Genomic DNA, 17,391 nt, shown 5'->3' with positions numbered 1-17,391 from the left:
CAACTCTGTTACCTGTTTGTGTTCTTGTTCTTATCCATATCAGCAAGCCTATGAGTGCAGTAGACACTACCACTGTTTCCTTTTCACAGCCTATAAGCTATTTTTTCTCACTAAAATATCCCAGCTAGCTTCAAACTAGCACACCCTGTAGGTTCCACCTCAAGAAAAGAGACTGACTGTCTCCTCAAGCATCCTTGTTCAAAGGGCTCCTTAGCACAAGTCTCTCTTAAAGTCACTTCTGTCCAGAAATTTATTCTTTGTGTCAGTGTCTAAAAACAAAGAAACATCTCCAATCTCAGAGTGTAAATAGAATTTGTAGGGCTGAAAATGAAAAGAAACATCTCTTTATTTGTATCTGAAGAACATAGGAGGAGCACTGAATGATCATGAAAACAAGAGTAAACAGGAATCCTTGCAATACAGAGAGTAAAATTAAGTAATTTCTCACTGGTAGAGACTGAAGGCATTCCAGCAGCTGTGAAGATGAATTGTATCTTGGCAGTGCCTGTCACGCTGTTGGCCAGAGAGGAATCAGAGAGAACTGGTTTAGGATAGGGGCATAGCTCTGTGATGGCTGAAACAAGTGGGATGAAGTTCGACCTAAAAGTTTTACGAGTCTAAGTCCAATTTTTGAAGTGAAACATTCATTGAGGCTTCTGTTCCAAAGTGATTTTTGAAAGTAGGGCTTGGACTCATGCCATAATGAGTGGAAGTTCTAAAAATACCTCAGTCATTTATAAATATCCTCCTTGCTATTCCAGAGTTGTCAGCACCCAAGTCACTTTCACAGTGGCATCTAAGCTTCTCAGTCATAGAGTTATCAAGAAGGAACTCAATTAATAGCTAGGCTGTCCAAGTCAGGATTTACTTAAACTATCCCTGACATATTTGTCTAACCTACTCTCAGAATCCTCCTGTGACAAACATCCCACAGGCTCCCCAGGCAAACGGTTACTGTACGTGACCATCCACATCAATAGTGAGTTTTTCCTAATGTCTAATGTAAATCTCCCATGCTGTGCTTTAAGCCTATTACTTGTCCTGTCCCTTGTGGACATTTCATAGCCTTTCAGACATCTGAATAGCATTATCATGTATTCCCTCATTTGCCTCTTTTTAGCCTTAGTTGAAGCTAAAAAAAACCCCATCCCCTTAGGCACTGTGAAAATTTTTACCCAAAGCCAGCTTATAAAGTGGAGCAGCTTTGTTATTGCCTCTATCAAACAGCAATTTCAGGATAAAAGCGTAGTGCAATGGCATATGGCAGGAAAGCCTGATACAACTGTGTCCATTTCAGAGCCCTCGTGGTTTAGATGGAGATTTGGGGCTGTGTCATTTGCTCAGTTTTTTACTTATGGGGATGTCAGTGTTGGGACATGAGAAGTGTCAGTAAGTAGCTACTTTATTCAGCTTACTCATCTAGCCTGTGCAGTTAAGGCTTTCGGCATGCCAGGTGGACTCAACAGCTTACTCATAGCCATGCAGCACCTTCTGCAGGCTTTCTGAAACAAGGGCTTCCTTACTGCCTTGTACACCACCAAGCAGAATGAAGCCTCACCTAGGCACATCCAGGCTTCACCAGATAGAGTTATAACTATAGAGTTAAAGAGCAGTCCTGTCTTCCCCTGAAGAAGTTTCCACTCATTGTAAACCATTTTGTCCCCTGCTCTTTTTGACTCTCAAGATTTGGAGAGTTTGTATTCATTCTCTGGCACTTCAGTTAGGAGATAGGATAGAGAGTTGGTGCAGATCTTACTTCTTTGTATTTTTAGAAGTAGCAGCAATGCTTGCTGCTTTATTCAGCTGGACAGAGAAGTGCAGCTTCAAGAGCACATCTACATCATGACTGCTTACCTTCGGGTATCAGCGTCCTGGGAGGGGGATAGGAGGACTGTCAGGAAGGAGTACTTTACACTATGGCCACCAAAAGCATCACAGTGAGTTTTGCTATTTTGAGTTTCTTTTTTGCCTGTATTCCCAACGTTCTCATGTGTTTGCCCTACTGAGGTGACAGCTCGGATAGCTAATTAATATTTTGTAATGTGCTTCTCTTTAATTGAAAAAGAGAGCTCCCCTACCCACCCCTGGAAATTACCTAACCCAAAACTTGTTAGTAATAAACAGATTAAATCCTTATCAGTTAATCAACACTATAAACTTCTGAGTGTTTGGAGAGCGGCGGGAGATAACGCTGCTGTTGCAACAGGAGTGTTTGAAATCCTTAGGGATCTCACCATGCCCTTGGGGTGGGGAGAAAATAATGATTGAAGATGGGCCCCCCTACAGAGCTCGTCTGTGATTTCCCCCGAAGATGAAAGCTGCAAAGATGTGGATTTTTTGTCTTTAAAGCAGTTTTTTTGTTTAAATAGTGGGCAGCAGTGACAGGCGGTACCCAGCAAATCCTTAGAGGTAGCAGAACCTGTCACGGTGCCACAAAACTTTGGAGCTGGTGGTTAGTGAGATGCTAGGAACTTCTGATGGCATGGGAACTAAGCCATGTGCTCAGAGCAACCATTCCCAGCTGATCTGTCTGAGGCTTTAACCTGCACTGCAAATCCCTCATCTTCCTCCATCCTGAATCCACAACAGCATCACTTCTGTCAGGACTGTGACAGCCTTCTTGTTGTACATGTGCAGGAGTTTTGCTCTCACCCAGCCATCTGCTGGTGCAGTGGGGCACAAACCTCTGCCACACACCTGCCTGCCTGCCCTCTTACTCACATATACACCACTGGTAACAGGAATCCAACTTAAAGAAGCCAACTACACAGAGGAAGGACACTGAAAAGGGAAATTAAGTTAGTCTCCTCTGTGATGCACTTCAATCTGTTTTCTCTCCTAAGACCTGGGGGCTTGGGGTCTGCTTCTGCTTTGTACACTTGGAGGATTAGGAGGCACATTTTCTGGGAAAGGCAGTGTAAATCCTCTTTGGATTTGTAGTGAGGAAGATGAATAATGATGTGTGGTCTGTCTAGAGTGAGCATCAGAAGGTGCAAGACACTAGGATTTCCTAGGAAAATACAAAGGATCTGAGCTTAAGGTTAGATCAAACTGAACTTTCCTACATTTTGTGGCCACAGCAATTCTGCTTGATCTTATTTTACTGCATCTGGTATTTAGCATTAAGGATTTCTTAGATGCTGGAACTGCTCCTTTGAGTGACAGAAACCTGCTGTGCAGATGGAAGGAACCAGCTTTGGGCAGGGACCTCTTCGAAGAAGCTTGGGTGTACTGGAGCAGGAAGGACAAAACCTGCCTGGGTGGTAGCTGTCAGCACCTCCTAACCCAGTATCATTTGGAGTCATGAAGATTTAGAAGGTTAGGCTATAAAGTCACTGACATTTTCTCCATTACTACTGGGAATGTGTCAGAGCTTCTCTGTGTTACCCTGGGGGGTTCTAGAGAGCCATTGGGATTATTTGGATTCTTCCCACGAGCTCTGTGAAAAACAAAAGTAAGGGGGCTGGAGTGAAAGTAGAGGCAGTGAGAAAAATACATTGTGTTTTTCCACATGCAGCAAACTTACTGGAACAGGTTAGCAAGAGCTTAGGAGCAAGGGGATGGCAAGTGGGAATCATAAAGTGTTTTGGGTTTCATCTTCTGGCTTTATTTGGTCAGCACAGCAAAATTTGTATGCCTTTTGTCACCAGAGTGTCAGTGTAGACTGGTTTTGTCGTGGCATGAATTGCAGAAGCAGTAATGGTGTTATCAAATGTGTTCATTTTGGAGTGCTCTTACTGCTTAAAATACAGATTGAAGGGTAGGTGACACTGCCACCTCCAGAGCTCTGAATCCAAGCACCCTGTTGCACTGCAAGGGAATTGGCCATTCTTATTTTATTCTTCACATGCTTCAGTTGTATTACCAAACACAGCCTGCCAGATAGGTGCCTGCTCTGGAGAAACAGGAGTCCCACTTCCTTTCCCCTCGTTAGGATTGAACCCATAGACAGCTGCCGACCAAAAATCCCTCCTGTGGATTCTTGGATTTAAAGGCAGGACTCAACTGCGCCGATTAACTTCAGAGACACTGGGGACTGGTTCTGTTTAGAAGTCTTTAGCTACCATGGCACTGTCACTTTTGAAAATCATATGGTAGGTGTCCTCACTTCTCTGTCACTTGTTCCAAGCAGACATCTGTGTGATCACAAATTTTAAATGAGATCCCTTTCCCCCTCCCCCTCCATTGCACTATGTATTCATCTAGTATATTTTCAAGCAGGTTTTGCTGGGGTAAATTGTTCCTAACAACTCCTTTTGTATTCATAACTCCAATCAGCTCTGTCACCTGTGAATTAAACCCTTTTATTGCATGCCTTTATGAAATGCTAGGTGCAGATTTACTGGGAGGGGGATGAGAGGATGAAAGAGCTATTGCCTTTTCATTAAACAGCTGCATAATGCATTTCTGTGCTATGTGTTTGGGTCTGCTTCTGCCCTTGAATCTTGTTTGTGTGTCTGGAGAAAGAAGCACAGATACTTTTTGTTTTGTTCTTTACCTGCTGGAGTGAATGATCACTTTTTATCAGGAGACCAAATGCCCTGGCTTGGCAAAATGGACTGCTTGAAAGGCTCTCTACAGTCCTTTGGATCAGGCAGCTTTCTCCTAATGTCGTTTCTGTCATTCACAGGGTGGGCGATCTTCAGATCTCAGTGGAAGTGTCTTAAATTCTCTGCTGTAAGGAGAATGTATCCCATGTTTGTAATAACTGTTCTATTTGTCCCATCCTCTTTACTGTTTCTTCTCTCTTTTTTTCCCTTTCAGGATGGAGTAGGTGTAGACGAGAAGCTGTCTTTGCGGCGGGTAGCCGTCGTAGAAGATTTCTTTGACATTATCTATTCCATGCATGTTGAAACTGGGCCTAATGGAGAACAAATCAGGAAACATGCTGGACAAAAGAGAACATATAAAGCAGTAAGTAAAAACGCCAACCGAAAGTGAACATCAGCCTCTGAAAGCATGAAGTATTTGGGCTTAGTCAGGTGGCATGCAATTTGTGCTTCTTCCAACCGGATTAGTGCTGCAAGCTTCACCCTCAAAGTTGTTCAGAATCACAGAATCATAGAATCAGTCAGAGTTGGAAGGGACCACAGGGATCATCCAGTTCCAACCTCCCTGCCATGGGCAGGGACACCCTACCCTAGAGCAGGCTGGCCAGAGCCTTATCCAGCCTGGCCTTAAACACCTTCAGGGATGGGGCCTCAACCACCTCCCTGGGCAACCTATTCCAGGCTCTCACCACCCTCATGTTGAAGAACTTCCTCCTCACCTCCAGTCTGACTCTCCCCACCTCCAGCTTTGCTCTATTCCCCCTAGTCCTCTCATTCCCTGACAGCCTAAAATGTCCCTCCCCAGCATTTTTGTGGGCCCTCTTCAGGTACTGGAAGGCCACAAGAAGGTCACCTGGGAGCCGCCTCTTCTCCATCCTCAACAGCCCCAACTCTTTCAGTCTGTCCTCATAGCAGAGCTGCTCCAGCCCTCTGAGCATCCTCGTGGCCCTTCTCTGGACACACTCCAGCATCTTCACATCCTTCTTGTAGTGGGGGCTCCAGCACTGGATGCAGTACTCCAGGTGTGGTCTCACCAGAGCAGAGTAGAGGGGGAGAATCACCTCCCTGGCCCTGCTGGCCACACTTCCCCTGCTGCAGCCCAGGCTCTGCTTGGCTTTCTGGGCTGCAAGTGCACACTGCTGGCTCATGCTAAGCTTCTTGTCCAGCAGCACCCCCAGGTCCCTGTCCTCAGGGCTGCTCTCCAGCCACTCACTGCCCAGGCTGGATTTGTTTCAGAGATCTTTCCATAGTGCATGAAAACACAGAGTTTAGAAATCACATTTTCTAAGGAACAGATCATTGATTTCAACATAGATTTGCACTTTGGTACAAGCAGAGAATTTATTCTTTCTATAGAGGTTCGACACTCTCTAATAACTCTGTGTTGATTAATCAGTATTAAGTGGATAAAGTCTTAAGATTCTGAAGGAATTGCCACAAATTTGCTAAATGAGGCACTGTACTTCAGCACATGAGTGATGTTGCCTTATAGTTTACTGCTGCAGCTTGAGTACACTTAATGTTTTAATGGTATGAAAAACTTGTCAATATCCTACATGCCAAAGGACAGAAAGCTGCTAAGTGCAAGAGGTGTCAAGAGGGCGACTCTCACACCTGCAGAAATTGGATGAGTAGAAATAGACTATTATTTTAAAGATTTTTATTTGAATGTGGATGCTTGACCTAAAGGGCCACTGCCTTAAAATAGGGATAGGTTGGACTGGATGATCTTGGAGGTCTCTTCCAACCTGGTTGATTCTATGATTCTAGATAGTTTTTGTGGTCAGTGGCACAGCTACACCACTTCCTTTTCTTACAGAGAGCTAATGAAACATGTACTGCACTTTCCCAAGGTGATTCAGTTGTTAGCTGCTTGCCCAGATTTGGATGGACAAACCTCCAAGTGCAGGGCTGTGGTAGCTGTTGATCCTGGTCCACCTTCCCTGGGGTGGTAGTGCAGGAGCTCCCAGCCAGGGCCCATCCCAAAGCCCTGGCCAGGGTGTAAGAGCATCTGTGGTATCACTCCCCATGGCCCCAGTGGGATGAGGCTGGCAGGGAGCTGTGCACCGGGCCCCGAGGTGAACTGAGCACAGTGTTCTTCACACAACCTGCAGTCGTGTCAGACATCCTTCATAAGAGGTCAACAAAATATGGGGGGGAGCTCCAGGTTTCTGACACCCACAGATTTAACTGTAGCTGTAAGAAAAAAATATTTTTCCATTACTGTTTTCTTCAGGTACATAATAATCTTTACCACGTATCTGCGAATCCCTTCACAGATCTTTTATTTATAGGCTATTTCAGACAGTTTGTTGTGGGATAAGCCCTTGGCAAAATTCCTTATAATTTGTTCCTGGCGGTATTGACCTTAAGAGAGATATATGAAGTAAGTCATCAGTCATTGGGTGTGCTTTTGTAAGGCTCAGAGTGTTATTTAAAGGTGAACAAACACAAACTGTCTGAATTAATTCCCGTCTGGCACCTTGGCCACTTTAATACTTGGCCACAAAGATATTTTAATGCTTTATCTTTCAGAAAGTGTTAGAAAAAGAATGTTTTTATTGACCTTTCCCTTCCTACTTTGTTTTACTTCAGTAAGCTGCTCAAAGGTATAGGTCAGAAACTTTGTAGAATAATATACAAGCGTCGGGAATGCTGCCAGCTATAAATACAAGACTTCAAGTCATCATCTTACAAATAGACGCCAAGTATAATATTTACTATCAGAAGGATCCCTTGATTCCAGCCTGGATAAGAGATCCCAAGCATAAACACAGCCTGCGCAGTGAGTGGCTGGAGAGCAGCCCTGAGGAGAGGGACCTGGGGGTGCTGTGGGACGAAAAGCAGTGTGCACTTGCAGCCCAGAAAGCCAAGCAGAGCCTGGGCTGCAGCAGGAGAAGTGTGGCCAGAAGGGCCAGGGAGGTGATTCTTTCCCTCTACTCCACTCTGGTGAGACCCCACCTGGAGCACTGCATCCAGTTCTGGAGCCCCCACTACAAGAAGGATGTGCTGAAGCATGTCCAAAGAAGAGCCACGAGGATGCTCAGAGGGCTGCAGCAGCTCTGCTATGAGGACAGACTGAAAGAGCTGGGGCTGTGCAGTCTGGAGGAGGCTCCCAGGTGACCTTCTTGTGGCCTTCCAGTATCTGAAGTGGCCTACAGAAAAGCTGGGGAGGGACTTTTTAGGCTGTCAGGGAGTGAGAGGACTGGGGGCAGTGGAGCAAAGCTGGAGGTGGGGAGAGTCAGACTGGAGGTGAGGAGGAAGCTGTTCACTATGAGACTGGTGAGAGGCTGGAATGAGTTGCCCAGGGAGGTGGTTGAGGACTCGTCCCTGCAGGTGTTTAAGGCCAGGCTGACTGAGGCTGTGGGCAGTCTGCTCTAGAGTGAGATGTCCCTGCCCATGGCAGGGGGGTTGGAACTGGATGATCCTTGTGGTCTCTTCCAACCCTGACAGACTCTATGATTCTATGATTTATTTGTTGTGAACAGCATGAAAGACAGCCAGTGAGTCTTCTGTGAGGAGAAACGTTTGTGCAGATTCAGTAGCCCGCACAGTAGGCTCGCAGGAGTTGCATTTGATGTCAGCTTTTACTGCGATCCAGACCTGAGCTTATTACATTGTTATGAACAGAGGATAAGCATGTTCAAAAGCCTGTGCTGTCACCAGACTCTGCAGTCCTTATTTTTTGTGCATTTGTTTTATGGTGTATTAAGAGCATTGAGTCCTGTTTCCCCTTAAGGACAGGATCGATGTATGTAACTTTTAAAGACCTCCATAGGTCAAAAAAAAAGGAAAAAGGAAAAAAAAAAAAGACTCCAGAACTAGTTCATGGAATCAACCAGATTGGAAGAGACCTCCAAGCTCATCCAGTCTAACCTATCACCCAGCCCTATCCGATCAACTATACCGGGGTCCTCAAACTACGGCCCCCCAGGGTCCTCCGTGCAGCCCAGAGCCCGCCATTACTGACAGAGCCCGCCCGCCGCCGGGGGCTGGCTGCGGGGGCTGGCTGCCGGGGACTGGCTGCGGGGGCTGGCTGCGGGGGCTGGCTGCCGGGGGTTGGCTGCCGGGGGTTGGCGGGAAAACAAGCAGCCGCTGCCTGCCGCTGAATCCGCTCGCCGGCCGCCGCAGCCCCCAGGCGCCCGCCGGCACTGGGCTGGAACCAAACTGTAGTCCGGCCCCCTGTCAGTCTCAGGGACGGTGAGCCGGCCCCCTGCTTAAAAAGTTTGAGGGCCCCTGAACTAGACCATGGCACTAAGTACCACACTCAGGCTTGGCTTCAACACCTCCAGGGATGGTGACTCCTCCGCCTCCCTGGGCAGCCCATTCCAATGCCAATCACTCTCTCTGGCCAGAATTTCCTCCTGACATCCAGCCTCTATCTGCCCTGGTGCACCTTGAGACTGTGTCCCCTTGTTCTGTTGCTGCTTGCCTGGCAGAAGAGCCCAACCCCACCTGGCTACAGCCTCCCTTCAGATAGCTGTAGCCAGCAATGAGCTCTGCCCTGAGCCTCCTCTTCTGCAGGCTGCACACCCCCAGCTCCCTCAGCCTCTCCTCACAGGGCTGTGCTCCAGGCCCCTCAGCAGCTTTGTCGCCCTCCTGTGGCCACCTTCCAGTACCTCAACATCTCTCTTGACTTGAGGAGCCCAGAACTGGACACAGCACTCAAGGTGTGGCTTGAGCAGTGCCGAGTCACTGGGGCATAATAATCTCCCTTATCCTGCTGGCCACACTAACTAATATCAAGTGTTGGCCTACATCTGAACATGAGAATTATGTTAACAGACCTCAAACTCTACCAGACTAACTGGGGAAATACCTGCTCCTTTACTGGACCTGTCCATGAAAATGCCTTGCTAAAAATGCTGAGCTGAAGCACCAGGCTGTTCCAGCAAGCCACTCAGTAGCTATCTCCTCAGTGGCACTGCAGGAGGCAAGAGGTGGTACCTTGGCTAGTGGTGCCACAAAGCATTATGCACTAAAAGCTTTATAAATCAAACAGAAATACTTTGGCGAGGTTTGATTTTATTAAGTGAATTGGGAACGAGATTAATTTAGCCTTGTTTCTTTATTTACATGTCAAAAGTGAATCATCCTTGAGATCTGTGAATGTAGTTGTCATGCATAAGTACTCAGCAAATAGTTCGAGTGAAGAATTTTTGCAGGAAGGATGGTTCACAACCTGTGTGCTACAACTGGTGTTTCTTACTCAGGAGTCCTGGCATGTGATGAGCACATTGCTTCTGCTCTCTGAGTGGATAAATGAAACATTTTAACTGAGAAATGATGGGGAGAAAGCCATCACAGTTTTAGTGTTTCCTAAAGAGGTCTTTCCCAAAGAGCTTGTACCCATCTAATCCCACCCTTCCAGTCATGGGAGCTATCACACCGTGTTTCAGTAATTGCAGTGACAGCAATAAACAGTTCTTGGCTGTAGCCTCTCTCTTTCTTGTTACCATTAGGAAAACCTTCCTCAGATTGTGGAACATGGTGTGTGACTCTTCGCTTCCCAAACCAGGAATGTGCCTGAGTCCCCTCTGAGAATCCCAGTGAATGTGTTTTCCTCAGGGGAGAGTTTTCTTGACAGGTTGCACTGTGAAATAACACTGTTTCCTTCCAGTGCAAGTTCTTTGCTTGTACAAGGTTAAATCAGGTTTGGGTGCTGGCTGGTTCCCATCCAGAGCAAACCTTCTCCTCAGGGAAGCAGAAGAATGTGAGGTTTGTGCAGGGCCTTAACATGTTTAAATCCTTGTATCCACACCATTCCTGTGTGCACATCAAAACAGCCAAGCCAAGTGCACTTTTCTTCAATGGACTTATTCTTGGTTCTTTGCAAAGGGCAAGTGTTGAGTGTCCTGGCAGTGGTCCCACCAGCAGGTGTTCCCCATCACTTCCCTTGCAGAAAGCAGCTTCTGCTACGTGGGGAGGGAAGGGGGCTGTGAAGCACAAGTTTAGCATGAGAGAGAGCAGTGTTTTCCCAAGCATGATAGAGAGCTCTTGATAAAATTCCCTTCAGTAATAGATCTGCTTTCCTATGTCAGGCTTCTCTTCTGACCTCTTGCTGAGGAAGGGAGAGGACTTTCCCTGGCAAGCTTGCCCTCCTGTCATCAAGAAACCAATTTCTGCCACCTGGTTTGATGGCTGTGGGCCCAGGACAGATTACCATCTTCACTTCCTCCCTCTGTCTCTCTCTGTCCTCTTGGAAGCCTTCTTTGGATTGTCTCCCCCACCCCCCCACCTTATTCTCCTTAATTAAAAAAAAATGCACATACCACAAGAAGAAAATCTCTCTCCTGACATGTCTTATCTTCCAGACTACACATACATCCCCCATGTTAATTCTTTAGGGGTTAATGGGTTCACTTGCGAAATTTCACTCCCTCTCCTCACACTTGTCTTTCCTTCTCTGCCATATGTGTCCTAAAATCTGCCTTTCAGTTTAGAGCTTGTTAATTTTCCAAATAAAAAAAAAAAGTAGCTCTGAAAGCTGTATCATCACATCCTGCACTGAAAGCAACTGTTGGAGAGCACAAAGGAGACTTTTGCCTCTTTTCTCTGCCTGCAGTGCTGGAGTAGGAATGCAGTAGATAGGCAATGAGGACATGCATCACTTAGCTGCACCCTAAATCAGATTATGTGGTCAGGTGCTGGGCTGCTTGCCTTGTGGTCATTGTGCTCTTCATGGGATCCAGCAAACAGCATGCTGGTCAGTTCTGAGTCTAGAAAACCTTTGTTGGTGGGCAGTGTTTTGGATCGGTTGATATGTGTCAAAATCTTTTATATCAAAGACTTTTTGGGAATTGTGACATGAGGTCATGAATGTTTTGACTCTGAACCTGCTCATTTTGACACTGAACCTGCTCAAGTCACCTCTTCTTTTCCTCTGAGTTCCAACTAAGTCTGTGTAGGTGTGCATGGGCTGTATTGTTAGGAAATGTTTGCTTCTTACCATGTTACTTCTGAGGGTAAAGCAAACACTGGATAGTTTTTGCACTTCTGCTCCAGATTCTATTTTATTTTTTCTTTCCCAATCTAAAAAGCATCCAGCTACAAGAGCTATATCCAGTACACAACACCAAAACACCAACCTGCTAGAATCTGCTCGTTATCTGATTGGTCTGATACAGAACACATCCAGATACAAGATAACAGCATTCTATAAGTGACGGAAGATATGCTAACAGGCAACAAAACCACTGCTAAGAATAAGGAATTCCCTGAAGATACTTCTAAAGCTTCATATTTGAAAAAAAAAAAAAGTATACTTAGAGTTGTTGTTGTGTGTTTGGCTTTTTTCAAGCAATCCAAGCAGTGTTGTCAATATGGTAAATCAGCACTGAGTGTTCTTTGATTGGTACAGGCATGTGCATGAGCAGTTTTTTGTAGATCATGCCAAAACTATGCTGATCTGCATTGCCAGTGTTTGGATGTAAATAATGCATTATCCCCCACTTCAGTTCCCTTTTCTGGCTTTCATGGGATCACGGGCTTACAGGGTGTTAGGGGTTGGAAGAGATCGTCCAGTCCAACCCCCCTGCCAGAGCAGGAGCATACAATCTAGGTCAGGGCACAGAGGAACACATCCAAACAGGCCTTGAAACTCTCCAGAGAAGGGGACTCCACAGCCTCCCTGGGGAGCCTGTTCTACTGCTTTGGGACCCTTAGAGTAAAGAAGTTCCCCCTTGTGTTGAGGTGGAACCTCCTGTGCTGCAGCTTCCATCCATTGCTTCTTGTCCTATCCCAGGGAGCAGTGAGCAGAGCCTGTCCCCCAACTCCTGACCCCCAGCCCTCAGATGTCTATAGACATTTATTAAATCCTCTCTCAGTCTTCTCTTCTCCAGACTAAGCAGCCCCAGGTCCCTCAGCCTTTCCTCATCAGGCAGTGCTCCAGTCCCCTAATCATCCTCATAGCCCTCCATTGGACTCTCTTGAGCAGATCCCTGTCCTTCTTCAACTGGGGAGCCCAAAACTGAAGGCAGTACTCAATATGAGGTCTCACCAGAGCAGAGTAGAGGTTGAGGAGAGCCTTAATCTGCCGGACACTCTTTTTAATGCAGCCTAGGATCCTGTTGGCCCTTTTGGCCGCAAAGGCACATTGCTGGCCCATGACTTTTTCTTTTTTCCTGAAAATTAGAATGGTGTTCACTTGGTTTTTATGTGTGAAACTGCAGTTAAAAAAATGTTCTTTTATTGCAGCCCAGCACTGAATGAGCTTGTCTGGCTGTATTTCTTGTTAGCAAACAGCCTTGAGAAGAGAGGTGGGAGCAGGGCTGCTGAAGGCAGTGAGAACATCCACCACTGGGGAGGACTGAGTCATTGTTGCTTTCTTTCAGATAGAATAGAGGACAGAAACCGTTTTTTTGTGATGAAGTCAGACCACTGACTAAGGTGTTCCTGTACAGTTACTCAGAAGGTGTCACAGGCCTCCAGGTTGTGCTCTCAAATACTCACATGCAGGGCAGCTCCATGAGTTACATCAGCCCAACCTTGTGCACGAACTGGTAAACTCAATTGAGGGGTGAAATATGAGACTTTGTGTTTGGCCTTGTGCTAATTTAGTTAGAGAGCTTCCCAGCTACAGCTGGTGCTCAGCCAGCTGGTTCAGAGCGTGGCCAGGGCCAGCGAGCAGCTCTCTGCATCTCACAAAGTCTGTGTGCCCTTCTTTGATGGGAGAGACAAAGAGGAGTCTGCACTGCTGGGACCTGAGCTTTGGGGTGGGGGTTGTAAGCTTCCTGCTGCTGAAAACTGAAAAGAGCTCCTGATGTATATTCAGGCAGCAAGAATAAAGAAAGCTGTGGGTTATGTCCTCTCCATGTCTCTTTTAATGTCACATCTATTGTGTTAGGCCAATTTCTACAGGCTGAAATCGTAGGACATGAATGATTCAAGTTGCAAAGCAAAACAGGGGAGGAAGTTGGTGAAAACTGCTGTTATTTAGGGAAGGGCATCCTTAAAACTGTGTTACAGTGGGAGGTTGGAGACATAAGCATCTGCTATGTGGACAGATTTAGATATAAACCCCAGTTCCCTTCTAGTCAGTGGAGCATACCTATCAAATCCAGGCCTTAGCTCACTTCTTTCCATGGAGAGGTTTCATCTGGTTCGAGCAGAACTGGAATTTTGACAGAGATGTTTGATTAGAATAAATGGAGCATTCCTGTCAAATGCAGGCAACTAATGAATCCATGGTTAAGCTCCATTAATTTCAATACAGTACTAAGTGTGTTAAATGTTATCACAGAGAGGTTGCTTGCACATGTGCACTTGCTGATTTCCTTAAAGCTAAATTCTAACTGCTTTTGAGTTCTTCAGATTCCATAAAGCCTGAGTATAAGCAGTGTTTTCCTATTTAGAAAGGTAAATAAGCATCTGTTCTGTGGTATAAAACCAGGAAAAACTGTATGAACATATCTTTGGTAGAATCTCCCATTTAAAAGTGGCTTTATTTAGTGCCTTCATTTACAGATAAATTGTTTGAGACCCAGAGAGAATCTTTGCCAGTTTTCATCACATAATAAATTTTGCTTTTATACTAATCCATTTCTATCCCCTAAAATAAGGCTTCTGTTATATAAGAAAGCAACAACAATAAACAGCCTTAAAAAGCAATACCATAAACAGGACCAGTTGCATTCTTATTTTACAATGCATCATTTTCAGGACCTGTGTCTCATCACCAATCCTTAGTTTAAACTGCACCTGTTTTCCAGAATATTGTCATGGATGCATTTGGTCTGTGAAGCTTTAGGAATCATGTTTCAACACAGGTTAAGTAGGTGACAAGCCAAGGAGAAGAGTGTAAGAGTTAAAACTGGCCATTCCTTCTCCTTGTAGCACACTTGTGAGGAGGATGAGTGGTTGCACAGTATGTAACCCCATCGGCATCCAGGTAAAGAAAGTTACCTTGTCCTTGCTGTATCCACACTCCCAAATACCCCCCCTTCATCCTTCTGCGCTTCCATCAATGCAGTGCTCGACAGGAAATCAAATCCTGCTCCAGTTTTACAGTCAGGTGTCAGTTAACTCTTTTAATCTTTGTTGCTGGGACTTTGGCCTTCTTTAAGAGTTAACTTTATTGCCTGTCTTGGGTTAGGAAAAACAGGGGTTCATGTACCACTTGCACTGTTCATTGTATGTACATCAGCATATATAGTGAATCGCAGAAAAGGCATGGCTTTGCCTTGCAATGTCTTGAAAACATCCACCAGACACCCATCTGGTAGAGCTGCTCTAGTGCACTGGCCTCTTGCTGAAGTTTCTGCCAATGTCCAGTTTGAATGTCCCAAGCCACAGCTGGTGACTCTTTTCTCCAGTTATAGCCTCTGAAGAGTTCCTCTCTCTACAGTATTTCAACTTTAGGCAGCAACAAGCTGCAACTAAATCTCCCTCTGCCTCATGACCTACGTGAAACAAATTCAGCTCTCAGACTTTCCTCCAGACTCTCCTTTAGACTCCAGCTGCTGTGGTGCCCTGCTGCAAAGCCCTCTTCTGCTTCTCAACAGCTTTCTTGAAGTGGTGTGGGGGGGCAACCCAGACGTGTTACTCCAGCTACTGTCTTACCAGCACTGAGTAGAAGAGGATAACTTTTCTTGATTTGCTGTCTGAATGTAGCCAGTATGAGACGTACTTTATCTGTGATCAGAGTATGCTGTTGGCTCATTTTCAGCTTGGCATAAACCTCCAGGTCGTTTTCAGCAAGGCAAAATGTCTATAAAGATATATGTGCCCTTGAGTGGGGGGAATAAAGTCTTTGAAAAGAGCAGTAACTGCTTTCTCCTCTCCTCTTTGAAGAGAGGAAGAAAGTCCCTCTAATGCCTGCCTGTGAGTGTGTGATGGGAAAGAATGTTAACGCTGAAATGAGAGAACAACCCAAAACTGTTGTTTCAGGGTATCTCCAGGTACAGCATAGTCTTCCAAACCAAGAGAATCACAATTTCTCTAATTATTAGTACTAAGCCACAGGACTATTCAAATACAGAATCACAGAATTTCTTAGATTGGAAAAGACCTTCAAGATCATCGAGTCAAATCATTAGTTTCACACTGACAAGTCCTTGACTAAACCTAATCCCTCAGCACAACATCTAATCACTATGAATTTATATGGTTGGAAAGAACCACCAGGATCAGCCAGTCCAACCTTCATCCCAGCATCCTTAATCACCAGACCATAGCCTCAAATGCCACATCCACTCTCCTTTTAAACTCCTCCAGGGATGGTGACTCCACCACCTCCCTGGGCAGCCTGCTCCAGTGCCTGACCAATTGCTCAGTAGAGAACTTCCTCTCAGCATCCAACCTAAACCTCCCCTGATGCAACTTGAGGCCATTTCCTCTTGTCCTATCATTAGTAATTCGGGAGAAAAGACCAGCTCCAGCCTCACTACAACCTCCCTTTAGGTAGTTGTAGAGGGCAATAAGGTCCCCTCTCAGCCTTCTCTTAACCAGACTAAACAAGCCCAGTTCCCTCAGCCGCTCCTCATAGGTCATGTTTGTCAGACCTCTCCCCAGCCTCACTGCCCTTCCCTGCACCTGCTCCAGCACCTCAAAGGCGAAGTTCAAATATGAAGGAGTCTATCACTGCTGCTACCACACTGAGTCCTTTGTCTATCTACATATCATTAGAATAAAATCAATGAGCACACAAGGGAATTGGTTATAAGAAGACAGTCACTTTTCAATTTATTTGTTTTCAAACATCCCTCAGTGGGATGCCTCTTATGGATGAATCTTTTGCTGATAGAAATTGGGGGGGGAAGTAAACAGAAAGCAAAACTCCTCCTGAGAAAGTGAAATTTTCTTTCTTCAGTGATGACCATTGTTAGCAGGCAGGCTGAAATCCTACATCCTATGCAGGACATTATTTTGTTGTGCTTCCTGGCATTATAAGATAATATGCCTTATTTGGAAATACAGTGATCAGGTTTTGTTAAATCATGTCCAGTCAGCTTCTATAATAACACCTCTATTTTGTTATCCATTTCAGATTTCAGAGACCTATGCCTTCCTACCGAGAGAAGCGGTGACACGGTTTCTAATGAGCTGCTCAGAGTGCCAGAAAAGAATGCATTTAAACCCAGATGGAGCGGATCATAAAGGTAGTTTTAGTGTCAAATAGTGGGATGTAAAATCATTTTATTCCTAATACTCATTTGTATTTTCCTAGCTTAAGTGAGGGTTCATAAAAATTTGGTAGATTGGAGCAGTTCAGTAAGTCAGATCAGCTCATGTACTTCAGCTGCAAGGTAGTGAATCTTCTGCTTTCAGTTTTGAGGATGGAGTGTAATACCTTGTGCACCCCCAAGAGAAAGATGATTTTATCTGAAGGAAGTGATGTCTTTTGCTATAGAAATGTTTATATGGGAGCATAAGGGATGGATAGGGTGCATGTGCTGCTGTCATTCAGGCTGGATGAACTCATCACTTCTCAGGGTTTGAACTTTTCCTTTGGCAGGCTTCATCTGTGCAGCCTGCAGGTGATTCAAAGTGCCAAAGTTAGAAGAACTGACATAGCTGTCTGACTTTGACTGCAGAGCAGTATCAAGTAGCCTCCACAATTAACCTAAAATGTATAATGAATATTTTCATTGCAGATAATGGAAAACCTCCAACTTTAGTGACCAGTATGATTGATTACAACATGCCTATTACTATGGCTTATATGAAACACATGAAGCTGCAGCTACTAAATTCACAGCAAGATGAGGTAAACCCTGAAGTCTTTCAAGTTTGCTTTTCTGTTCTCCTGTGTTCTTTGGTATTTGTCTTTGTGGTAGCCAGGAAACTGAACTGGAGATTGCTAATCTCATCTTCACATGAGTCTGAAACCAAATCAAGGCTG

At 45.3% G+C, this 17,391-nt stretch overlaps 1 protein-coding gene across 4 annotated transcripts in view; it reads left to right on the top strand.

The window, feature by feature from the left end:
* Nucleotides 1-17,391, top strand: part of NOL4 (nucleolar protein 4) — a 179,883-nt gene that overhangs the window by 32,616 nt on the left and 129,876 nt on the right. For all 4 annotated transcript variants that reach the window (XM_064170438.1, XM_064170437.1, XM_064170440.1 and 1 more), the window contains exons 2-4: nucleotides 4,765-4,914; nucleotides 16,537-16,648; nucleotides 17,144-17,256. In XM_064170438.1, coding sequence (XP_064026508.1) covers nucleotides 4,765-4,914; nucleotides 16,537-16,648; nucleotides 17,144-17,256 — 375 coding nt within the window. The remainder of the gene's footprint in view (nucleotides 1-4,764; nucleotides 4,915-16,536; nucleotides 16,649-17,143; nucleotides 17,257-17,391) is intronic.

The sequence above is a fragment of the Pogoniulus pusillus genome, chromosome 34 (genome assembly GCF_015220805.1).
Source record: "Pogoniulus pusillus isolate bPogPus1 chromosome 34, bPogPus1.pri, whole genome shotgun sequence".
NCBI lineage: Eukaryota > Metazoa > Chordata > Aves > Piciformes > Lybiidae > Pogoniulus > Pogoniulus pusillus.
Note: the sequence above shows the minus strand (reverse complement) of the source record. Positions and strands in the feature narration are given on the sequence as shown.